The 26,103-nt window shown below is 38.1% G+C and overlaps 3 protein-coding genes across 3 annotated transcripts; 2 read left to right on the top strand and 1 right to left on the bottom strand.

The window, feature by feature from the left end:
• Window positions 1-35: 35 nt before the first annotated feature.
• On the bottom strand, window positions 36-13,472 carry tm9sf1 (transmembrane 9 superfamily member 1). The gene is made up of 9 exons (XM_042510710.1): window positions 12,985-13,472; window positions 10,764-10,976; window positions 8,701-8,832; window positions 7,684-7,806; window positions 7,109-7,467; window positions 5,986-6,140; window positions 5,549-5,734; window positions 1,941-2,214; window positions 36-1,157 (listed from the first exon to the last, which is right to left on the bottom strand). The coding sequence occupies exons 2-9, from the start codon at window positions 10,968-10,970 to the stop codon at window positions 764-766; spliced, it is 1,830 nt and encodes a 609-aa protein (XP_042366644.1). The 5' UTR covers window positions 10,971-10,976; window positions 12,985-13,472; the 3' UTR covers window positions 36-763.
• A 172-nt stretch (window positions 13,473-13,644) lies between these two features.
• Window positions 13,645-19,596, top strand: fen1 (flap structure-specific endonuclease 1). The gene is made up of 12 exons (XM_042510712.1): window positions 13,645-13,727; window positions 14,219-14,321; window positions 14,808-14,910; window positions 15,055-15,157; window positions 15,622-15,685; window positions 15,919-16,028; window positions 16,464-16,600; window positions 17,209-17,275; window positions 17,549-17,680; window positions 17,775-17,926; window positions 18,644-18,758; window positions 18,918-19,596. The coding sequence occupies exons 2-12, from the start codon at window positions 14,240-14,242 to the stop codon at window positions 18,993-18,995; spliced, it is 1,143 nt and encodes a 380-aa protein (XP_042366646.1). The 5' UTR covers window positions 13,645-13,727; window positions 14,219-14,239; the 3' UTR covers window positions 18,996-19,596.
• A 1,860-nt stretch (window positions 19,597-21,456) lies between these two features.
• Window positions 21,457-25,241, top strand: LOC121960437 (sialic acid-binding Ig-like lectin 7). Its single transcript, XM_042510111.1, is given in 8 exon segments — window positions 21,457-21,540; window positions 22,321-22,704; window positions 23,668-23,890; window positions 23,892-23,968; window positions 24,055-24,325; window positions 24,404-24,494; window positions 24,598-24,634; window positions 24,966-25,241. Coding segments are annotated over 5 exon segments (789 nt in total). The 5' UTR covers window positions 21,457-21,473; the 3' UTR covers window positions 24,093-24,325; window positions 24,404-24,494; window positions 24,598-24,634; window positions 24,966-25,241.
• Window positions 25,242-26,103: the final 862 nt, after the last annotated feature.

Raw genomic sequence — 26,103 nt, forward strand, 5'->3', positions numbered from 1 at the left:
GAGAAAATTAACCCAAGAGTTTTTTGCTGGCAATATTGTATTAAAAGCATTTATTGAAAAGACTATATTTACATCAGAACCAAAATCAGTGGTGACCTTAGAATACAATAATATTGCTCCCATCACCAACAGCTCTTCAATCTACAATGCATCACTCTCTCACCCACTGCAGGGCCATGTGGAGCTTGACAGGGCCAGTGCAAAACATAATTTTCATATTTTATTTGAATAGGCTGCCACAATTGTCTGTGCCGGGGAGTATAATTGCAAGTAATAACACTTGCACTGCTGCATAATTAATCAAAACTACAGTATGAGTCAGCTGTCTCAGTGGGTAACTGATGGGATGCAGGAAGTAGAGCTAGATCCTGCCAAGCCTTGACAGACCATGAAGTAGGTACCAGAGCAGAAGATGCCTCACTACATTATACAATGATTAAACCCATTCACTCAATTATCATACATTTTACCCATTCACTCCTGAAAGGACTTAATTATCCCTTTGTACTGAAATATCCCTTAAATACATGATCCGTCCATCCAAACAACCAGCAAATCATCCCTTACTAAAACAATGAAATCTCCAGTTTTATCATGAACTCCTGACAAATCACGGTAAAGGCCCCTGTTTCTCCTCCCACAGTGGAGGTGTGTGTTTGTGTGAGTTGTGTATGACTGAAAGCAAGGGAGAAATATGAGGATTGTCCATGTGTGCTATGAGAAAGTGTTTATAGTTGTGTGTCTGTGTATGCACATTTCTCGTCTAGTCCATCTTGAGGCTACGGTAGATGTAGCGAATAAAAGCCAGTGAGGCCCAGAAAGACACGCTGCCCAGCATCAGTGAGAAGACCATCGCCGTGAGCAGAGAGTAGCCGAAGAACTCGGTGCTTTGCACCAGGCCGCTCATAGAGGACCGGTTCCGGTAGTAGAAAACAGAGTAGACGAAGATGAAAAGGCCGGTGGAGCCGGTGCTCAGGACGCTCCGCCACCACCATCGGTAGTCTTCACCAGACAGCAGGAAGTAGGTGAGCGCAACAGAGATGCAGGCTCCCACTGAGAGGAGGATGGCGAAGACACATAGCAGGATGCCGTAGAGTGTGTAATGCTCTCTGCCCCAAACCGTGGCAAAGATATAGTACAGCTCCACTGAGATGGCACTGAGGGAGATGATGGAAGGACAAATTAGTCTGCAGAAAATGGACTGCCACAGGCTTATTCATTTTTCTCCATTGTAGTATACAAATCTTTAGAAAAGTAGCAAATAGTGACGCCTCATCAGTTAAGATGACACTAAAGTATAACTTTAAGTGCAAACACTTGAAGATAGTAGAATTCACCATTTTTTAAACCATTCTGGACCTTAATAGTAAGTATTATAAAAGCTACACACCAGTAAGTGCAGGAAAAAAAATGGTACATCAAAGACATTTTCTTTTATAAAAAATTCACTTACATTTAGATTATTGTCATAAAATAAAATCTCAGTGTATAAATTCAATTTATTGCTATCAAACATAACATTTTGAAAAATATTTTTATATAGGCCAGCCATTAGAAATTACTGACAGGGGGACAAAATTTTTTAAATCAGGCTCCTCATCACACACACACACTCCAGAACCACCAGTGGAGCATGCCCCCCCCCACTCCAGCAGCGGACCTGTGTATGTCATGCTGTCCCCCAAAATTAATGCAAGTGTGTGATGTTTGTATAAAAGAGGTATACATAAAGAGGTACATTTTAATTGCCTGATTGTGTGGACTAACAAATAAAGAAATAAAGAAAGTAATCATTAACTGTTAAAAGGCGATTGGGAGTGTACCTTTGTTGTTTTAAATATTCACTTCTCTGCTTTATAACTATGGAGAGAAGGACTTTAAAGCCATTAAATTCAACCTTTGATCGAAGCACCTCTGTCCCACACATAAGGATGCCTCACCTGAATGGCAGGAAGCCTCCGATGGCCATGTGCACAGCCGTGTGTTTGTACCAGGGCTGTGTAGGGATCTGCCGGGCGATGTTGCGGGTGCGGCAAGGTGCTTGAAAGCTGCCGGCTCGGTTCTTCCCCACAATGCCGCCGATGACAGTTAGTGGGAAGCCTACCAGCACCCAGGCGCCCAGAATGAGGAGCACGGTGGTGGCCGGCAGAGCCTGAGTGGAGCCGCTCCACCAGTGGATTGAGTTCACAACACTCCATGTCAGGAAGAGAGGAGCTGTGGGAATAAAGAACAACTGAATCAAGTACAGACATCGTTTTACATTGATTCTTTAAGAAGATTTGCCTCAGAGTATTAATAAAAAAAAGAATCCATGAGACCAGTGTTGTTATGATGAAATATAATGATACAGCTTTTTGATTACTCAGTAAAGCCAGAAGTGGCAGAGGGTATTTTGCGCTCCTGTAAAGTGTGAAAGCTGTGAATATACTATAGATAAATGATTAATTATTAAATGAGTACCATATGACTGTCACATCGTACAGAACATGGATTGACGCTGCCATAATACACTCTAGGTGCCCCAATCTATTTAGCTTTTACCTTTAAAAACGACACTTTCCAAAATCTATAAAAGCTCTAATAAGCATTAGACCTGGGTGAAATTATTCTAGTTTCTTTTCGAAATGTTAACGCAAAAGCTAAAAGCCAAATGTATGAATAATGATGGGACTGTAAATAAAAGCAGAGAGCATCCTTATAGACAATTTGTGTTTGGCAGGTGCTATTTGCATGCAGGTGTCTGTAGCTAGCAATATTTGCACTCGGGGTGGAACAGCCAATTCGACTTTTTACACCTGGGTGTATACATCATCATGGCAGAGACAAGCACACAGGTGTTCATAGCCAACAGTGCTATCTGCACCTGGGGTGGAAAGAGCCAATGTGGCAATGAAGTCTAAAAATGATAAACATTGGCTCACACAGGCCTCAAAATCCACTCTCCTGTGTGTAAATCCTGTGCTAACTCACTCACCCACCATGTTTTGCGATCTCTATAAACTGTGTCTTTATACTGCATCACCTGACTAACTGACATATTTTCTCATAAATTTACCACTTTAATCTCAAAGAATATCTAAAGTTTTCTAACATCAGACCTAACAATAACCTCTTTGCTCTAATCCAAACCACTTCCAGCCTCGATGTGTCAGCGTGATGAGTACTAGCCAATCACAGCACACATGGGATCCATAACAAGGCTTCGTAAGAATGAGTTTTCTTGTGGAAAATTATTTAACATGATTCAGTATGGAAGTATTTGAATGTCATCAAGTATAATAGTAACTGTATAAATGTATGACTCATGCACAATCATTTGGGGTCAACTGATATTGTGTTTTTCAGGGCCAGTACCAACACCGGTTATTAGTAGTTAATGTGACTTACAACTGATATTTGAAACCGATTTCAGCTCACAATAAAAAATGCAAATCTTCCTGTCAATATTTAGAATTCTGAATATAACAAACTCCAACAAAAGACTTTGTTTGAATGCCTTAAGCAAAATGTTAACTGAAACGTTCAACATCATACAGCTAATCCAAGCAACTTTTTATTTTTTATAAAGTCAAGTGAACATTTAAATTAAAAATGAATTAATAAAAATAGCTCCCTGAGGCTTTACAGAGTAAAAGTTCCTGCCATGTTGAAACTCAATTAGCAGATGTCAATTAACAAATTTTATCTATCATTTAAATATAAAGGCGATACAAAACATTGGCAAAATGCCAAATATCGGCCCCAATTATCGGCCAGGATGATTATCTGTCGACCCCTAATGGTCATGGTTTAGGTACTTTTGGAGGCCTCAGAGTCCTTCACTGTGTGCATGCAGGCATGTGAGGAGGCTCCAGAGTGTCTGAAGGTTAAAATTAGGCAATTTGGAGCTTGTAGATGTTTAGACTCCAATGTTAAACACAGCTGTATGACGGGTGAATTACAGTTTCTAAGGTGAATCACTGTTCTGTTTCTTGAAGTTTTTTTTGTCTTTGTCCATGGTCATGCCTCTCGGATCCCATTTGTGTTGTCATTAAACCTATATATTCATGTAAGATCAACCGTGGTTCATAGAATATGGGTGAATATTCTCACCGAGGTGCAATAGACATTGTATATTTTTGACGAAAACTCTCATAAAGTGTCTTACCGACAAGTTAATCAAAATAATTATGACTACATTTTTAAATGCTTTTTGTTAAAAGTTAAATCTCAGCTATATTTTACAATTATTTCCCCACCACCAACAGAGTGCAAACTAACACTCCTTAAAGACCATGACAGTTTTAATGCATAAATGGAAACTGCTGAAAGGAAAAATAAGAGAGTGGTAAGGAGAGACAGGAGGAAATAAAGACGAAAACAAGGCATGGGTGGAGAGAAATGGGCACACAAACACCAAGCTTTTAACACAGCGAATGATTTGAATCCATTACAGATTGCCTGTCACGATAATTACACTATCAATAAGTATACCTTATTATATATAATAAGGTCTGCAAAAATTACCCATGTGTTAATATGCCTTGATTTGCATAACAACAATGTCACAAACATTTCAGTCAACATGATGCCAGAATAAACAGCAGGGTTTTTTCTACCATTGTAAGACTTGAGTGCAACGCCTAAGCACACACAAGCACACACGCACAGACTCACACACACTTAATTATATTTATTTAGGATATTTTGATACTTTCCTCACATTCCAATTCAAACGCCTGAATGTCTTAAGAGTTAAAAGGTTTATCGCGCTTTTAGTATCAATATATCAGTGGGATAAAATGGCAAAAGGCATAAAATGGTCTTAAAATATCAATGTCATTAGTCACAATTATTTCTGGGACAATACATAAATTAAGTTTCAATAAACTGTGAAGATATTAACAAGTAAATCAATGTTGTTTATGTAAAAAAATGTTTCAGGGCATATGTTCAAGTGCTCCATGAACTTTTTTTACTCGGCTCTTACGACCAAAGTGCACAAAATGCACAACCAATCTGACAAGTTGATTGTACTTCAAATAATGCTGGAGACCCATTACCTTGAAGAAGTAAAGTAAATATAACTCCAAATCTTAATTTATGTTTCCTTTATATTGAAGTGTCAAGTTTACTTGAAATTTATCTTTATTTACTTAATTTTGTGAAGTTGTTGCAACTAAAAAATGACATGTGGACTTTCCTTGTTCTTTTTTAGTGTTAGCAACTTCAGTGAACCAAGTCTGACTAAACTTAATCATGACAAGGAGGATTTAGCCAATGATGAAGTTAAGAGATCAGCGAGTTCTGTTTTGTTAACATGTTTAAGATAATGTGTTTAATACAAATATTATTGACTAATTTGCAACGAGCAGAATACAGATATATAGTACAGTATACTTGGTTTACTGAAGATGCTAAAACTTAGAAAGAGTGATTCAATTAAACCAATTAAGTAAATATAACTAAATTCCAATTAAACTTAACAATTAAAAATTCAAGATTTTTAGTTATCACCTCAGATTTTACAGTATGGGATGTGATCCCAAAACCTTGACATCAGACTCACCGGAGAAGAGCGACGAGGTGAGGATGATGTTCCACACCCAGCGCTGGCCGTTGATCTGTGTGTAAAAGCTGCATGACACGTAGCCTGACACGCAGCTGGTCAGAGCGTACAGGACGATGGCTGCAGAGTTGATGGCGCCGTGGCGGTGCACATTGAACATTCCCATCAGTGCCATGAAGATGATTCCTGGAGCAATGAGGTGACATTAGTGTGATCAGACTCTTGCATCTGTGGTCTGTATATATATCTCATTATTAGCTTTCTATTTGTAACATCACTCTGCTGGTCAGTACAAAGACCGCTGCTATAGGTGAACTAGTCTGCTCAATTTTCTAACAGATCAATGATAGCCCCTAATACTGCTTTGGAAAATAATAGTCCTATGTGTGTATGTGTGTGTTGCTGTGTTTGGGTCTATTTGAGAATGAATGGCTCACCTGTGGCGAGGGTAAGGAACTGAGCTCCCACTCCCAGCACAGCACACAGCAGGCTTTTGTAAGGGGGAAACCTGAAGACATCAGTGTGTATGATCTTCCAGCCGTTGTCTCCCTGGTCCAGATCATCACAGCCGCCCTCCTCCTCCACATTATATCTGCAGGTGAGGAGAAAAATGCTTTCACACAGGATCTTATCATATATCTCACGAGCAGGATATGAGAAGCTGAGATAAAAAGTCTATCTGATAGGATCATGGTTCGTATAAGTCGGCCCAAAAGGTCCACAAAGGAATGAGATCAATCTGAAAACATCTCAAATCAAGAATAAGAATAGACAAGGTGCTGTATGTAACTTTATATTTGACTCCTTTGGGGCTGAAAAATGCTGACACTGACATTGTATTATGGAAAAAAAATTATACATATTAAAGAGTGTGGACGCTTTGACTGACAGGCTGTCTTTTAAGGGGTCACCACAGTCTGTGAGTGAGCTCAACCCTCTCATGCAAATATGATCACATCCTGCTGCTGAAATCCGAGATGCCAAAGGCCAAAATGCCAAACTACAGGCTTCAAAAAAAGGCTGATGTCACAGTGGCTACATCCATTATTTTAATACAGTCACACGATTAGCTCAGACAATTTCAGGAGAACACCTACCGTATTAAAGCAGTGGATGTCAGAAGGAAAGACTTACGTCTTTTGTCTGCGAGTAAACAAGATGTGATCTACCTTGTACCTTCCTTTGCAGTATATAAAATTCACAGTATTATTATATCCAACATGTCAAAAACAATGACGCAAACTGCATTAAAATGTCCCAGATTCCAGGGTGGTGTCATCAATCTGCTTGTTTTGATGAACAAATAGCAAAAAAATAAAAATAATAATTTTATGTATATATTAAGATATTTTCTGTTGGTTAGTTATTAGGTTGTTAAACTTGTGTTTTGGGGGGATATTTTAACAGCCTTTACAGTCTTTCGGATGTTTTCATGCTGATAGTGCACTGATCTTTATCAGCCTTTCATTTAGTATAATCTTTCATAATAAAAGACATGAAACATAAAGTGACCCATACATTGGCTCAGAAATAAGCACTTCCACTCTTTTGCTGACTCACCTGGCGAAGTCATTCTTAAGGACCCGCATGAGGATGATGATGACGAAGCCCAGCAGCAGCACCACCAGCACCAGTGAGTTAATAATAGAGAGCCAGTGTATCTCCAGCGTTTTGGGGAAGAACGAGTAGTCTCTGAGGCGCTCGGCTCTCCGGGCGTGAGGCAGGGGGGACTCGAACCAGCGCACGCTGTAGGTGTGGGTGACCGTCAAGCTGCCTCCGCCCACCCCGACTCCACCCACCGCTGCACCCGCCCCCTCCTCCAGGGGAACAGGTTTGACATCTTTTACTGAGACGTTGGCGAAGATCACTGAGTCGCCGTTGTACTCGATGTTGAAGTCTAGGTGAGTCCACAAACCCACCTGTTGCAGATGAGAGAAGAGGAGAGGGAGAGATACAAAAGAGAGGGACAAAATAAAAAGAAAGCTGTTGAGGAAATGAGAGATAAGAAGAATGACAGTGATTGTGGTTCAGCTGAAACAGGAACTTTGCATAAAGATAAAACTGCACAGTATCTCTCCTCATCTCCCTGATAGAGTTGATCTACTCCACATATCTCAGAGGCACAAACCGTTTACCTTGTGGCTGTGAGGCAGGAAGCCGCTCTCCTCTATGTATCCCACAAACCCCCAGATTGGAATATCATCCAGGACGAATTCAAAGTAGAACAGCTCCTCGATGGCCTCACGGAGTTGGTCCACCTGACACACACAAAATCCACCATCATATCCCATTTGTTTAAGGGCTGTCATATTTCGATTATCATTTTTAAACTTACAATGGAGTGGACCGGCATAATGAGGACCATTCATGAAATGTTAAGCAACTTAAGTTGACAAAGCACTCCAAGTATTATTAAAAAGTGGTTATGAAATGGTCCTTGTGCTTCAACATTTATCATCCAGTTTAAGACATACAGTAATTTCAATTAAAAATCAAGCAGCTTAACCCATTGAAACCAGGACTGACATTTGTATTCTTGTGCTGCCTTAAGATGCCTGTCACAAGCTAGTTGACCCTTTGAAACCTGAGTAAATTGGATTTTTTTCCTCCGTTTTTCAAAACATGAGGTAAAAAGGCAAGGACTAACTTGGCAAAAAATGTCCCACAAATTACAAGAATTAGTAAAAGGTGACAAGAAAATTACCTACAGGTTAGTTTTTTTAAAAAAGGAAAGGATAATTAGAAAATGATTTTACAAAATAGTAAGAAATGTCAGAGAACTACATTCACAAATATGATCATCTTAGATTTCATATTAAGTTTCAGAAAAAAAAGAAATGCATAGAATTATTTTATCCCCAGCATTTTTTAAGGTCATTTTCTTGTCTGTTTTTTTACTTTTTATATTTTAATTATCAGTTAATGTATTTATTCATTTGCTTATTTTCAGGTAATTTTCTTGAATTTCTGAAATTCTTTCTAATTTTTGGGCTTTGTGCTTGTTGCCTTCTCCCCATGTTTTTAAAAGAAATCAAACCAATTTGTTCAGGTTTTAAAGGGTAAAATTATGGCCTAAATCCACTGTTGAGGCTGGTAGTTCGCAAATTGTTATGTCATCCTGTTCTTGAGTAAAAATAAAAAATAAAAAATACCTGTTTCTCTGATAGAGTGAGCTTGCAAAGAGTTCTTTTCTCCACGTTCTCTTTGAATCGGATGTAATATAACGACTCTGCCATCCTGTCACCATCCAACACCTCTCCCAGAGTCAGGGACTTGTGATGCACCTGAAGAAGAAATGTAACAATATGAGTAAAGTAGTGTATAAAAAAATACAAAAAAAGAGCAGAACAAAGAATTAGTTGATCATAACTCAGTGGGTACACAGCTCTGGGGTAGTTAAAGCAACATTGCATGCTCGATGTTAAAGTACATGTCCTGAAACGGTGGGCAATAAGTTACAGCTATGGTAAATTTTGGCTGCACTGCTACCAAAACAACCACACCTCCAATAATGACTGTTCTTCAATGACTCATGAATTAAACCTTAAACAAAGGGAAAATATCTCATCAGTAACACACAGACAGCAAATAGGTGTATACATAAACAAACAAATTAATTATACCTTGTGTTTCTGGGTGTATAATTCAAAGTTTTATACTTGTATACTTATACTAAATACATTTGAACACTTTTTTTTCAATAGCAAAATTAGCATTTAGGTGTTTTTGCGTTTTTTCTAAATAGTTAGAAAAAACTACAAGAGGTATTGAGACTAGGTAGGTCTGTGTCAGTAGATCTTTTTAAGTTTTTTAAGAAGTAATAGTTTTTATGATCTACCTTTAGAATCTGCCAATGCAATAAATGCATTTTTTTTTCTTTTTTCCTAAAGACGAGTGCCTTGGGTTTTTTTTTTCTGGATCTTTTTAAGTGTTTTAAGTGTGTGCTAGATAATATGGTTACTGTACAGCGCTCCTGCTTTGGTTAATTCACAGACATGGTCGTTATTTATTATTGTTTGTATTTTTTCAACATTTTACTGTTGTTTTCTTCTGTTGTTGTTATTGTTTTGTTTTTTGTTTTTCATATTTGTTTGCTATTTAACTTTTTCATCCTTTTTACTTTTTTATTGCTATTTATAACCTTTGACGGCCACTGCTGTTATTTATCCATATGGAATTCATTTAGGTATCCTAATTTACATTATTGCAATTGCTATCATATATTATATATCCTTTTAGCCCACCAGTGTGTTTCCAAGGCATTGCTGTAAAACAGCTTAAAGCTCCGTCAGTTTTCCCCAAATAAACAATGGTTTGATGAAAATATGAGTCTTTTTTTTTCATTCTGTGTTCATTAAAATGTGCCAAGCCCTCTTCAGTGAAGTCCCAGAATAAAGTCTAAAAAAACCCCTTTGGCTACCTCCTGATTACAAGGAAACACATGGACACAGGAGTAAAAAAAACAACAAAAAAAAAAAAAAAAAAATGTCAAATCCCCTTTATTGTTCCCTTTTTGTAATCTTACATGATGCATTACGACCAGCGCTCCACTCAGCTTAGTCTTGGCAAGATACTGGAAACATCAATAAGTCTGAACTGGAAGAAAATATTCTCGAACATGTACATGTACATATATGTATATGTGTATATAGAAATATATGTATATGCATATGTACTAATTTGCCAAGCATTCACATGTGATGCGCTATTGTGTGTAGCTGTTTTGTGTGATGTACATTTTGTGTAGTTTTATGTTTTATTGTGTCTTACCTTAAACCTTACATTGTCATGTCATTGTGCTGTGTATTTGTTCTGACCTGCTGAGGGACTGCAGATGCAAATTAACTCAAAGCTATAATCTGGCACAGCGCATCAAATGGCAACATTTATGTTGTATACTGTACATGGTCCTTTTTCAATAAAATAAAATAAAATTTTTAAAAATGCATGCTTTGATGAAGGTCTGATGGACTGAGAACACAGAATAAAGTGAAACCCTACACAGATGTAAGCATGTGGAAATAATTTCTACTAGTTTATAATCTTATATGACAACATTTAAATCTCATGGCCAGGCACAGTAACTTTCAGATTTTTTTTTACAAGAAATGTTGACATGATATCCTTGCACAAGCATCAGCATGACAAAATAATCTGCTGTTTTTGTGGATTTTAGCAGCTCATTATTACACTGTGAATCAGAACAAAGACTGACCTTTTCCGGCCTGCAAACAGGCAGAGTGTAGTAGTGATATGTCTCCTGGGGGTTATGATAAGGGCCCACTTTGTTGACATAGAGAGTCACGTTGTCCCCCACCTTGTAGCCCACTGCCCAGCCTGAGAACAAGCACAGGATCAAGACGCAGTGCAGGCCCATCGTCCTCTGGCAGCCACCTGGCAGGTGTCCTATTCCACACTGCATCACCCCCTGTTGCAAAGATGGACAGTTCATCAGGGACAGGTTGGATTGAAACTGGGCTGTCTGTCCTGACACTTAGAGTATGTCTCTCACTACAAGTCAGGACATTAGCTCACGTGGATGCCACTGATACCTGATATGTGATGATTTATGTGTCAAGTGGAGCACTTTATGCAACATCACTCCTTCAAAGTTGAGGCAAACACAGCCGAAAATTGAGAAACACTCAGAATTGTGAGAGACTGTCTTACCACCATATGTTACAATGTATTTCATCAGCTTTATCAGTCCAGGAGGGCTCTTTGACCAGAATTATATGAGCTCCATCTGTTTTTATCTGCTCTGATATTATACAGGTCAGATTTAATTTACATACAAGGATCTTCCAGAAATTCCTCACAAGGATGTTGCTTTCAATAACAAAATGTATTGGAAATATAAAACCTTCATGCTAATATTCATTATCACCACATTTTGAAAGTGAAATGATGACACTACACTACACTTATGCCACAGTGCCATTGTTTCTTTTTCTTTAAGGAAAGTGCTGGAATATGCAAATATGCAAACTTAATCAAAGCTAATAACCTACCATAACACGTATTTAAAAGCAATAGTTCAATCATACAAATTTCATCCTCAACCTCACAAAGCAAGCAGCATCATGTTTTTGGATGATGTTCTGTGATGTACGTGACCTGAAGTGTTCAGTGTTTTGGTGACAGCAGATTTCAGATTAATAAATGTGAGTGCCCCTGCAGGATATGTGCTAGGGGTAGGGGGAAAAAATTGATACGGCATAGTATTGCAATATTTTCAGTGGCAATATTGTATTAATATGGGGACACCAAATATCGATTTATTATATAATATTGCAAATATAAATTAAGCTTTCAGCAGCCTACAAGAATATTAAAACGCAGCAATTAAATAAAAATAGGTAAGAAATCACATTATATTGTATCACAGGCCTCTTGTGATTCTCACCCCAATTTGTGCTCTCTAGATTGTGGGCATGATTTTCTAACACAATAACAAGGATTTAGCTGGTCTCTTAGTAGAGCAGCATTGGCATGAAAGAGCACTGCTCTCTGAAGAGCTTCCGCAGAAATGGTAAGTCCCAAAAAGCTCATCTCTTATCTTCTATGTTTCCTGTTATGAATCTTCAGAGTAGCATCACACCTGCAGGTCTAGACCTCCTGGACTGTATTATTCTAGGACAGCCATTAAAATACCTATTTAAATGGGATTTTTTTTTACATGAACTCCTTAAGTTTTATATATATATATATACATACATAATATAACAACAGTACAAACTGACAACTTTTTTAGCCAAAGCAGTCATTCTAAACTCTTTGTACTGAAATCTACAGAGCTACCCCTTTGAAATCTCAGCAAATTGGTTTGATATCTTCCAAAAATATGGGGAGAAGGTGATGAGCAACTTAACAAGACATGGCCCAAAAATGAGTGAGAAATTAGTAACAGGTTACAAGAAAATTACCTGAAAATAAGCACAATAAGAAAAGTATAAAAAAGCAAAAATTACACAAAAAGAGCTGAAAAAAAGTCTATTTTCATTTTTTGCTGCAACATAAACTTAAATATTTAATTCTAATAATTAAATAATATCAAAACATATAAACTGAAATTTCAGTTAATTTGTTTTCAACCTGTTTTTTTTTACTATTTTCCCTTAATTTCTTGTCAAGATGGTCATTATCATTTTCTCCATATTTATGTGTTAAGTAATAAATAAATTGACTATTCCCTAATTTACTACGCTATTAAGAGAAAGATCAAGTATCAAAGTGGAATAAACCCAGGACATTTCCTGTTTTTTGGCAGATTCTATGGAAACAAACGTGACTATGATGAAGAACCTCATTGATTCATGTAAAAAAAAAAAAAAACAACACTAAAAAAAAAACAACTAATGCACAGCAGCTGCAAAGAAGCACATAACGAAGACAGCTAATGGAAACAGAAAGGAAGTCAGAAAATGCCGCGCTACCAGTATCTCTGTTGTGTCACTTCAGTCCCAGTGCTGCAGATCCAACAAAACCTGTCTGTCCGCTGGATTTCTTGGACTCCAGGCCCCGACAGTCTCCTCTCTGCTCCGGTATGCGCCGATGCTGGAGCTCAATGTAACGATTTACAGCTAAACATCCTGGAAATCCTCGATGCAGTGTCCCAACGTGCTATGGATTCATTGCGATCATATCCGGGTACACCAAGTACTTTTATTGACATATGAGACAGTGTAGAAGAGGGGGTCCGACTCCACGTCACCTTAAAAAATAAAAATAACGACGACTCGGTTGAGTTTTCCGGAGTGGGCGGAGAAACAAAAACACACCTCCGACGTTACCGGTTATTCACAGCCGGTAAATTGTCACTCTCAGGAGCCATTTGTGCTCAAAATGGTATGTTTTTGTGCTTAAACTCCACCGAAAAGCAGCAATGACACCGTTTGAGACCCGACCGAAACGACGCTTATTATTTTTGCTGTATTGACCGGATTTCCTTCAACCTCAGTGAACCAATCGAATGCCCTTTCAGTACTTCCTTGTTAGAACTCAGACCTGAAAAATCACACCTGCACTATCGATGCGCAGCTCTTCGTGGTTTTTAACGATGCCGTGCTCGACAGATTGATAGGCGATGCCTTCTATTTGATTTCCCGCGAAAGAGACGCAATTCCTCGCGCCCGAGACACCGGGACAAGTGCACAAGCTCGTGTAACACGGCTAACTGGTGAGTCTTTTGTAAACATAACACGGTTTAACCTACTTCAACGTGTAAAGTATAGCAATGACAACTGTTGCTGTCCGCTAATAGCATGCACGTTAGGAATAAATGTGACGTTATTCACGTGTTAGCCCTCCAGCTAGCTGTGCCTCTGCAGCTTAACCTGGCTGTGTGCGGCAAAGCTAATGTTACAAGTTCTGTCCCCCTAAACCAAGTGTCCTTTAAAAAATGGCAATTTAATGTGGCCATCTGTCACTGTAATTCTACAATCACAGAATACAGTTAGGTAATGTTTTATCCATAATCAGAAGCTATTCTGTAACTCGGCATCCATCCCAGCACATATGTAAACAAAATAAACTTTTAAAGCACGCTTTAAACAATGGTTGGGGGACTTCAGATCTTACCTGTTTTGGTCCCTACAAAGGGAAGTCATGATGGATGAATATAAATTAATAATATATGTAATTTGTGCGTTTGGACTTTGGTGATTTCAGTTTGAGCTTCAGCCAAACACAATGGGAATACACGGACTCGCCAAGCTAATAGCCGACCAGGCCCCTGGTGCCATCAAGGAGCAAGACATCAAGAACTACTTTGGTAACAACTTTTGCGAGTTCCTTTTCAACATATTGATGATGAAACTTACATTAGAAATGATAATCAGATCAGATCTAAGTTTATTAGACTGCATGGTGAAACAACAAGGATGGTGGATGAATCAAAATAGACCATAATTACTTGACAAGTGTACTTAATTTAATACAGATTAATTGAGCCCTGCACCAAATTAGTCAGTTATTATTCAGCAATTTGTCATAATGATGTACTTATAATTCAAATTGATGGTTCAGAACATTACTTGTCTTGAATAAAAAATGATCAATATCCAATATGCGTATGGAACCTATGGGCAAATAAAGGAATGTTGTGAACTTTATTTTGCTTTATAATACAGTGAATAAAGGCTTTCACAGAAAACTTATAGTTGGCAATAATTTGTCACACTTAATGCCATTGTTTTGATGCCCCTGCTGCTTTAAAAATGCCAAATAATTAGCTAACTGAATTTCTGAACTCTTACAGGCAGGAAGATTGCCATAGATGCCTCCATGTGTATCTACCAGTTCCTGATTGCTGTACGACAGGATGGGAATGTTTTGCAAAACGAGGATGGAGAAACAACAAGGTACAAACTCCACAATGCAAACACTTTGAAATTCAGACTGTGAAGACATGGCAGAAGACACATAAAAATACAGTATTTTCTGGATTGATCCCAGACTATTTCAAATCTGAAATATTTCTGCGACCTGCTTGCTCTTTTTTTCAGCCACCTGATGGGAATGTTTTACCGGACAATCCGCATGCTGGAACATGGCATCAAACCTGTATATGTGTTTGATGGCAAGCCCCCGCAGCTCAAGTCAGCAGAGGTTAGTGTGGGCTCTGATTTCCTTTGGTGCTCTTCTCCCTGCATACTGGTATTGTGGAAGTTACAGTCAAAATGCACCTTTTTTTTTTTACATTTCTGTGTAGTATTTTTGTTGTTTGCACCTCACACGTAATCTTGATCACCTGTTTATATCAAACAGTGTGGTGTCTGAAAGTGGCGCTCTTTACTGTGTAACCACGGTGTTACTCCCTGTAATCTATTGTTTGATAGATCAGTAAATGCAAAAATATTTTAAATCTCTCCATATGTGTATATTGTATATTTTGAAAGTAATGGAATATGTGACAAGAAAATGTTGCAGAGTTAGATTTTTGTTTCTCACCCTCTGATAAAAATAATGTGTGAAAATGAAGTAGCTTTGTTTTTTGTTTTTTTAAAGCTACACCCTCTGTCTCTTGTTTCATATTTCTCTTTCTCTGTCTTTGCTCTTCTTGTCACCCCCAGCTGGAGAAGAGAGGGGAGAGGAGGGCAGAGGCTGAGAAGCTGCTGGCTCAGGCCCAGGAAATGGGTACAGTTAATACTTTTCATAATTTATTTAACAGTAATCAGGAGTTGTGTCAGTGTGGCCTTGATGTGCTGTGTTTTTATTTAGGCTCTAATCCAGTTAATCAGAGAAAAACCATTGTGATCAGTCTTTATATTTTTTTAAAATGTAATTTGTTTTAATTACATGGTAAAGATTTTAGAAATGTTTGACCTTGATAAGTATTGAAATGTCTGCAATTTTTTTCCCCAACACAGGCGAACAGGAGAACATTGACAAATTCACCAAGCGTCTGGTAAAAGTCACCAAGCAGCATAATGATGAGTGCAAGAAGCTGCTGACCTTGATGGGAGTGCCATACATTGAGGTTAGAGCGATGGTCACTTTGCAACTCTCACTGGCTTTAAGAACATTTTCACATTTGTATCGACAGTGATTTTATGAAACAGTTTTAAGGAATCTGTTTTTTTTTTCAGTCTTTCATCTCTGTCATCATTTTCCAATTGGGTGTTTATCTCTATTATATTCTTTGCAGGCCCTGATAGACACAAAAGTTAGAACATAAACAGTAAATGCTTATCTTATGAGGCACTAGAAGTATATTTTTGTTGTTGCTCAGCACACCTGAACAGAAATGTCCTCACCCTGTAATACATCTGGAGAAATGAGGAAGTAAATTTTGAGTCTGTGTGTAGTGAAATACCCCCGAAGTATTTTAGCCACATCAGAGAAATCTGTTTCAACAGGACAGGTGCGGGTGAATCACTCTGTGAAATGTGATTTGCATTGTTTTCTTTTGCAGGCTCCATGTGAGGCGGAGGCCAGCTGTGCTGCTCTGGTGAAATCAGGGAAGGTCTTTGCCACGGCAACGGAGGATATGGACGGGCTGACCTTTGGGACAAATGTGCTGCTCAGACACCTCACAGCCAGTGAAGCAAAGTAATGTTGCACCTGCTTCCCAACGTTAATGCATCATATATATCAACTGTTCGGCCCTGTAGAAGAGATATTTGAAGGAATGAGATTTTCCCTGAAATTTAACCTGAGAAATAATCTTATTTCTATACTTTAATAACATTTAATCTGCAACAATTCCTTTTTTTTTCTAACTATCCAATATCGTGTAAAGGGCAAAATGGGGCCAAATTACTTATTACGTGCTATCACAGTTCATATTTTAATAAGGGCAGTGTTGTTGGATTGTCCTACCAGCTCTGAATAATTCAGGAGAAACACTGCATGACAGCCCAGAGGCATGACAGCCATAAAACTAGTGGTTGTTCTGTCCCATACATTTTCTCCTCTGTTTTATTAAAGTAATAACTAAACTCATATGGAAAAGCTTTATTGATGGTTTTATTGTTTGCATCACTGTGAGCCCGTAGACATAAACATATATTATTCCCATTCATCTTCACTCTGAAATAATTGTGTATATTTGAGGTTTGAAAGAGGAGACGCTAACTGTGTCACAACACAAATAACAGTAATTGCTATGTATTACTGCATCCACCTTTATAATACATTGCAGAATTTGTTTGTTTTAGGAAACTTCCTATTCAAGAGTTCCACTTCAGTCGCATCCTGCAGGACATCAGCCTGACCAATGAACAGGTAAACTTTTCTTCTCTGACATGAGAAAGTTGCAGCACTTTAATTATTCCTAGTGTCATTTTCCATCTGAAAATTCAGGAACCTCCCCTGCTTTTAACATGTGCAGTCTGCAAACACCCTGTGGTGCAGTGTCAACACGGCATGCAAATATTAACAGAAACATCACAACCTCCTCCTGGTGATTAGATCTGTTTGTGCTGTGGAGCTGTAAACACAGTTAGATCAGGCACAGGAGTGATACTACGGTCTCCTTCTTTCTGTGCACCATCATAGTTCATAGACCTGTGTATTCTGCTGGGCTGTGACTACTGCGGCACCATCAAGGGGATCGGCCCCAAAAGAGCCATCGACCTGATCAGACAGCACGGCAGCATCGAGGAGATCCTGGAAAACATTGACCCCAACGTAAGTTGATGTCTGCTACAATCCAAAGGTCCAGGCTGTTAAACTGGAGGGTTGGCTCTGATTATTTGTGTGCATCTTTCCCGTCTTCATGCAGAAACACCCTGCTCCAGAGGACTGGCTCTACAAAGAGGCCAGGGGTTTGTTTTTGAAGCCAGAGGTGGTGGATTGTTCGACAGTGGAGCTGAAGTGGAGCGAGCCGGACGAGGAGGGACTGATCCAGTTCATGTGCAGCGAGAAGCAGTTCAGGTGAAACATCAGCAGACTCTTTTCAATGTTGTCCTTCATGTTGGATTCATCTGATGTGGTTTTTTTTTGAGTTTATTGATGATGACATGGATGGCTGCAGTGAAGATAAGAATTACTTAATACCACAACAGGGAAATTTACATGTCACAGAAACAGAGAAAAATGCACAAAAAAGTGACTTGAGTGCAAAAAGGATAAAACATTACTACATACAAATAAGAAAAAATAAAAATAAAGTAACATAAAATCTATACACACTATATACAACTTTACTTGTACAGCTACTGTTGATGATTGATAGTTGCACAGGATAACTGCAATACACACATGGTGTGTGCTGTCTATATATGACCAGACCAACTGTTTATACAAAGATCTGTCCACAAGGCTGCACTGCTGGCCCTTTAGAGGCAGAGTTTACGGTTTAAGCATCATTCGAGAATGCAACCTTTTTTTCATAAAATCTGAGCTTTAGAGTTCATTTCATAATGACAGTTACTACAGTGAGCCCTGGCAGTTGTTTTGTTACTTTTTACAATCTTCTAAATGCTGCTTTGGATGCTTGTTTTTGTTTCTCAGAAAAGAAAAATAATGTAAAGTTCAGAAAAAAATACTTTGATTCCTCAGGGGGAAATTGATTTCTGGAAATAACACTGAGGATATGATAATGTGTACATGATTAATGATTCATTTATTGATTTGTGTGTTTGTGTGCAGTGAGGACAGGATCCGTAACGGCTGTAAGAAGATTGTGAAGAGCCGACAGGGCAGCACACAGGGACGACTGGACTCTTTCTTCACCGTCACCGGATCTCTGTCCTCCAAACGAAAGGTAGAACAAATACAGTATGCAGTATGTTCATTGGGCTTACTGTATTTTGATGCAGGTGTATATTTTCACTTTTTTCTTACAGTAGATTGTTGTTGTGGATGTTCAGTTACCTTCTAAATGTTGGACTCATTTTTTTTCTATTTCTTTTGCCAAACTTAGGAACCTGAGCCAAAAGGATCAGCAAAAAAGAAGCAGAAGACAGGAGCAACGCCCGGCAAATTTAAGAAGGGAAAATAGACTGAACACACTGCTTCTTTGATTCCTTTGGGAAGTGATTATTGTAATGAATAACACCTTTTAAATAAAAGTAAAAAACAAGACCATAGAGCTCCAGGTGAGGCAGGAGGAAGCTGCAGCACAGTAAGAGGTTGTGATGAGCTGAACAACTGAATTTGTGCTTCACCAAACAAGATTTTGTTGATCCAAGCTAGCAGTGTTTTAATTTGTGTTTAATGGTTTTATCAGTGTGTTTCTGTTATTGAATAAAAGTCCTTTTGTAGAGCAATTTGTTATTAGTCTTGTGATTTTCAAATTTTGGATTAACTAACAACTGTGAGTCAAATTTATAACTGGAAAAACAGTTGTAGATCAGCACTTATTTCATACTGTGTAAAGCATGTGTGTAGGGCAAATAATGTAGCCTGCACTATGCTTCCTGCTTAAACACATGGTGGTTTTAATTTTAGGATATGCATACGGTGCAAACATTTTTAGTCCAAAATATTGCACTCACAGTATCCGCCTCTGCATGTACTGGCAGTGGCAGCCATTACAAACTTGTTTCGCAGACTATATGATTTAAATAAATAAAAACATCTGCTTGATTTTCTCCAGTGAATCAGACTCAGAGTTTTGCAAGCATTTTAGGATGACTTTGCATTTGTTGCAAGACAACTAAATTCATTTTGGCAGCCACTTGTTCTGTCACTGTCTAGTTTCCCAGACTGTTTCATGCTTATTTAGTATGCACGGCTCTAAATGTGATGAAATATTTGTGGGTTGACTGTGCGGCAGATTGGTCAGACGGGGGGTGGGGGGGGCAAGATAAGGCTGTAAAAGCACTCGATAAATACTGAGAACTAATGTGTACAGGGAAGTTGCTTGACATTCTGCAGTGTTTTCGCTGTCAGTGGCTTTCTGAAAGTCAGTTGAGTCAGAAGTAATATTTGTCTTGTACATTTAAACGTCAGAGTAAAATCAGGACTCACTATGTGTATAGTCATCTTTATTGTCGATGCAATGATGCACTGCCAAATTCCCACTCATATAATGCTGCTGCACTAAACACATACAAGTGTTTTCTGACTGTTGTTTCACTTTGATCACATTTCCTAATATAACTTTATGCTAACTAAACCAGACTCAATAGATATTTTCCACTACTGCAGGTAAACCAAAGAGATACCATTTTTGATAATATTATATGTTCAATGTCTTGCATGTGTTTCACTCAAAAAAGTTTTTCTTTTTTCCACAACATTTAACATAGATAATGTAATCTTCCTCACTGGACAACAAAAGTCATTTTTTATGTCACAATAGACATTTGTGCAAAACAAAATTGTCCTTCAGTTTTGGTTAATAGAAAATTGGTCTTAAACTCAATTACGGGTGGCATTAGGAACATCTTAAAAAGTCTTAAATCTGCCTTGCGTTAGGCCACAGGAACCCTGATTGAGCCTGACAGAACATAGTGTGCTGGATGTCATATTCTAGTTTTTCCAGAACGCCAATGTTATTTTCAGGGTTTAGGAAAGTTCAAGCAATACTTGATAATACAATTCCCTATCTCCCAAAGCCAGAAAACAGGGAAAACAGTAAATAAGGCATGTAGTCTAGAGCTGCTCCATATGGGAGGCTGATTTTGAGGACCCACAGAAAGTTTTTTGTAATTAAAAATGAGCTTTATTCTAATGTAACGTTCTCACTTTAGAAACAGAAAATGGGTGTTCTCATTTTTATCTATCTTCAGACTTTATACTTGAATGCCTCATAAATTGAGTTCTAGCACTTTAGTTTTTAAATTTGGGCGAGAGTTGTCCATGTTTACCAATATTTTTGGACTGTCTTAGACCTTAGAAGTAAAAATGTATGATTTTTGAAAATGAGCATAGTTCCTCTTTAATGAATTTCACTGAAAGAGGCTGGCAGTGAGTCCTTTGATAAAAATACACACAGGACATAAGCATTCTGCTTCTGCTTCCTTTCTGTACATCTGCAGAAATTCAGGTCATGTGATTTAGTTGTTAAACATAATGGGCTTGACATGTTTCTCAAAAGTCGTACAGCAAATGTTAAATAGGTGGTTGGTCTGATGCTCAGGTTTCATCACATGAATGTCACATCACATTTCTGAGTTGCAGCACTAAAAAATGATCTCGTTTCTCCTTTTTGCTGTGGGCTTGTTTGGTAAGACTGAGTTTTACTGCTGTTGATTTTTACATCTCAGCATTTTAAGCCACATAGTGAAGTTATTTGTCTTCTGACCTGCACTGATGGACAAAATAACTGGATCAGGTTTTTGATGATGAGTAGATTTTACAGATGTCATCATGTAGCTCTGCAGATGTTTATCACTGCTTAAAACACAGTGAACTGAAGGACATGTAAGTGATGACGTGTGTGCATTTTAAATAGGGAAGTTACTGAAATCCTCATAAATAACATGACCAAGAATGGGAAGTAGCAGCATTGTTGTGTTTGTAAATCCAGGCGATGAAAGCAGTCCAGTCTGTGAAAATGGAGACAGCCAACATGCTACTGAGCATCCTCTTTCTTTCAGGTGAGTCACTCTTATTTGAAAGAGTTACTCTTCATTTACAATCTATATTTGACTCTGATTTTTTTTCCAACTGTTCATGTTCTCAGAGAGTAGTCAAAACTTGTGTGTTGTATCTAATAACCCTTTAAAACTTTTTTTCTTTTTCTTTTTTTTAGAAACATAGGGAGAAGGCAATGAGTAACCTGACAAGACATGTCCCAAAAAATTACAGTTACAAATAATACCTGAAAATAAGCAAATCAATAAAAGTGGAAAAAGAAAGAAAAAGAAAAGAGGAAAAAAAGACCTGTAAAATGTGCTGTAAATATATATACATATATATGTATGCATATATTTATTTGTGCAAAATCATTTTAAATATAAAATTATAACAATTATAAATATCGATGAACATTTTTCTTATTTTTTTCTGATTATTTTTCCTCCCTTTTTTAAAAAATGTAATTATTTAATTGTTTTTTGTCATTTTTTACTATTTTCATGCAATTGATGTTCACAGTTCTTGCCAAGTTGGTTAATTGCCCTTTTCCCCATGTTTTTGTGAGAAATCTGGGTAAATCTCAGGTTTAAAAGGGTTAAATAGTTGTGAAAGGCGTCTGAATGCAGGACAATAAAATTGGTATTGATATTAGTTTCATAGAGTTAACGTAAGAATCAAGAACCAAAATGCTGCTGCTTAATTTATTTGGTTATATGTTAAAAGTCAAAGTTTGTGTATCATAACTTTCCCTTTATGCAGATGTTTCCTTCTTAATGTTAATCATGAGTCTGTTTTTACAGATGTTTTGGCTGCTTGTCCTCATCATTCAGCCCTTTTCATTACTGCACCAGAGAAAATGGAAGCGCTGAGTGGATCTTGTTTGCAGATCCCATGTAGCTTTCGTGCCGAACCAGAAGAAACATTCAGTGGCACAAGGACAACCTTTGGAGTGTGGATTATAAGTGACATTGATTTTGCCAGATATCCAAACAATGTGATTTTCAACAATAGTAGGAGAGTAAACACCTATCCACTGAATATAACCGGAGATCTGAGTGAGAAAAACTGCACCACTTTATTTTCCAGTGTAATCACAAGTCATACAGACAGGTACTACTTCAGAGTCGAAAACAGGCCATTTGTGTCAACAGCTTCTTGTAATCCTCTTCAGATAATCGTAAGAGGTAAGGTATGTTCAGCAACTATAATGTTTATCACTATCTGAGTTTAGCCCTTGCATTTCCTGCATTTGTTCAGAAGAACTTAAACTTCTGTAATGTGAGCAAATTGGTATAATTTCTTTCAAAATCATAGGGGAAAATGCACCCAGCAAATTGGTAAGAAATGTCTCACAAATTGCAAGAAATTTTATCAAAGTTGAAAAAAAGAGGTAGAGATATTTTTTAAAAGTATAGTTGTAATTATTTCTCTTGTTAAGGTGCTCATTGCCTTTTCCCATGAAATCAAGCTAATTTGCCCAGGTTTCAAAGGGTTAAGTGCAAATTTGAAGTACTTGTACTTGACTAGAAGCTTTTCTTTTCATGGCACTTTCTACTTCTACTCCACTACATTTTATAACACACAGTTTCTTAGTTTGACACACTTGTCATCTACATTCAAACGTTTTTCAGTTTTAAAGTCATGCCTACTTATCAGGGGAGGGACAGGGGACAGGCCGAGAGACAGCGGTGCCACAAGTCTCTTGCTTCTACAGTCCACAGTTTTATACTCTTGGAGACAGTCCTCTTCAAGGTGACACTTTTGGACAAGAATGACAAAACTTCAGCCTTTCAGAAGCTGGAACTCTTTCTTTTGTTAGCAGAACCTTGAATAAACTCTCACATGCACAGAGGCAGCACAAACAGAAGACTGGCAGCAGTGTTTGCAGCACATACTTATATAACCAACAAGAGAGTGAGGCACACCCAGGCACACCCAGACACACCTGCCTGCAATCACACCCTGATTCACAGCTGTGGAAGCAAATGTGAAATCACCCCATCCCCATCATCAAATATGGGCACAATGTATATACAAATGTGTGCACATTGGCATTCAAATTTGTCAGAACTGGTCAACAGTATCTGTTAGGTGACTATTTTTTACTGTTTTTCATGGTAAAATCTGTGTTTGATTTGAAACCACAGATTCTCCTCCAAGGCCCAGAATTGAGATCTCAGGTGATCTGAAGGAGAATGAGTCTGTCACTATAACCTGCTCAGCGTCCACTCCCTGTCCACACTCCCCTCCCAAACTCACCTGGACTCTTACACAAGACCCACACAACACAATCGAGGAAAACACAGACCGAACCCTCACAACTAAAATCAAGACGACCATCATTTTGTCAGACCAACATGATGGAGTCAACCAGCTGTTCTGCCTCATATCCTGTGGAGGGAGGAAACTATAAGACAGCAGAGGAAGAAATGCCTCTCAGTGTTTCATGTAAGACTTCATTTATTGTGTTTTATGGAGATGACAGCAGGTGGCAAGACAACTGATCTTTTCATGTCATGTGCCAAATCTTGCAGACTCCCAGGGACACTTCAGTAATCATCAGTCCCACTGATCCAGTGTCAGTGGGCAGCGTGGTGAACCTGACCTGCTCCTGCAGAGGAAACCCTCCTGTTGTCAACTTTGTGTGGTTCATGATGAGTGACAGCAGACTGGAAATGATCAAAGTCGATACACAGGTTTATGGATTTAAGGTGACCGACGGTGATCGAGGCAGATTGTATTATTGTGGATGCAGAAACGATGTGGACATTCAGCTGTCAACAGGACGTCAGCTGATATTTGAAGGTACGACAGATATGAAGATGTTTTCAGAGTGATGAAATGTCCCTTTCAGCAGGAGGTGAGCGTGCTGTTGTGTTGCAGGAGATCAACAGTCTCGATCAGTTGGTGTTCAAGTTATACTGAAGATCCTGGGAATCCTAATGCTTGTCAGTACGCTGGGCATCTTTGAGTGGTGAGATGAACTTTTCTGACCTACACTCTCGTTCGTCTCATTCTAGATGTGGTTTGGCACAGATCACTATCACTAAAACCTTCATTTATTCTTTTTCTTCCAGCTGGTTTAGATCAAGACACTCCACCAAAGCAGAGAAGGTAAGCCACCAGATGAGCAGAGCTATTTTATTTTCTCATTTAGCTCTTGAGAGTCAGTTATGTACAATAGTTATGCAGAAATAATCTTTCAAAGGCCATAATATTTAAAGAGCAGCATCTGTAAAACAGAATCACCTTAAAAAGATGATATGGTGAGCATCATCATGAGAGGATCTTATTGTGGTTGTTTGCGTCATCTGCTGCTCTTTTAGTTGTTTGTCGTGAGGCCCTGTGACACAACTGCAGCTAAGTGGTATAGAAAATAACATATTTCAGCTATTTGATCTTTCAGAGCACTGACACCACTCTGTGTGTTGTTTCATTTCTACAGGACGCAGAAGAAGCAGTCTATGTCAACAGTGCTGTGGAGTTTAAATTCACAATGAGCCAGGAGACCAGGAGGATGTTCACTATGAATACAATCACACACTGTATTGTCTATTCTGCCGTTTCAGCTTACCACCTACAATAAAGTGTGCATTTCCTCTGTAGAATTTTGAACTCAAATGAATAACATTTTAGCTTTTTTCTGCTTTGTTTGAATTTATCAAACACAACACGAAAGTAAAAACATCCACTTGAATCATTAAATCTCACATTGAACTGATTCTTGTTTTTTTCTGTAGATTTCAAAAAGATGCTTAGACCTCATTTTTTATTTTAAGTGCTTAGCTTATGTTTCCATTGGATACATGTTAAATAAATGAATATGTTTCTTAAAAAATAAGGATTAATATTTGAACTTTCAGCTTTTCTGTGAAAAGGCTGTTCAGGGAGCATAAAGTTATCACTTACTCTATTATCTATTCTGTATATACACCAGCTGAAAACAGCTGTGTTATCATAATTTTGATAACATTTGTAAATATAATTTTAAAAAATGAAAGAAATGAATGGGATATTTGTAATGAGTATATAATCATTAAAAATGCTGCATTGCAGTCTTCAATCAAATAAACAGAGAAGTGGTAACAGTTCTAGCATCCTGCTCTTGGACAATTTGACTTGTGCATACAGTGAATCCTGCCGCTGTCCATTGTTCTGCTCAGTGGTCGAAGACGCTTCAGGTCTCCTCTTGGAGAAGTCAGTCTCTCCAAAATGGATGTCTCCTATTTCTGTTACTCTACCTAATTCTTGAACAGTTGACTGCTCAGCTGTTAAACTGTAAAAAATGGACCAAACAAGAAATGTTGTGGGGAATCTTCATCTGCTTCCTTTAGTTGACCTAATTTTTCAGCTCCAGCTGCTTGAATAAAGTCACAATCATCAGAATAATCAGCTTTTATCTGACACAATAATGGAAAATGTTGCCGTGCCAAAAAAAGGTTATTCTGAATAATCTGATATATTTGTAGACACTGTTGGTTGCTCACAGGATGTTTCATCATCGCTCCATTTCTACACATTTGCGCACTAATGAGGAACTTGTTCAGTCCAGTCTACATCTTATGAGGGAATTTAGCGTGAAA

The sequence above is a fragment of the Plectropomus leopardus genome, chromosome 21 (genome assembly GCF_008729295.1).
Source record: "Plectropomus leopardus isolate mb chromosome 21, YSFRI_Pleo_2.0, whole genome shotgun sequence".
Lineage (NCBI taxonomy): Eukaryota > Metazoa > Chordata > Actinopteri > Perciformes > Serranidae > Plectropomus > Plectropomus leopardus.

Coding starts and splice junctions, on each gene's coding strand:
- tm9sf1 (XM_042510710.1), bottom strand. CDS start 10,970: ATGCAGTGTGGAATAGGACACCTGCCAGGTGGCTGCCAGAGGACGATG. Junction 7,468..7,683: donor TCCTGCCTCACAGCCACAAG/GTAAACGGTTTG, acceptor CATCTGCAACAG/GTGGGTTTGTGGACTCACCT. Junction 2,215..5,548: donor CACCTCGTCGCTCTTCTCCG/GTGAGTCTGATG, acceptor TTATTCCCACAG/CTCCTCTCTTCCTGACATGG.
- fen1 (XM_042510712.1), top strand. CDS start 14,240: ATGGGAATACACGGACTCGCCAAGCTAATAGCCGACCAGGCCCCTGGT. Junction 14,911..15,054: donor GAGGATGGAGAAACAACAAG/GTACAAACTCCA, acceptor TCTTTTTTTCAG/CCACCTGATGGGAATGTTTT. Junction 15,158..15,621: donor CGCAGCTCAAGTCAGCAGAG/GTTAGTGTGGGC, acceptor TGTCACCCCCAG/CTGGAGAAGAGAGGGGAGAG.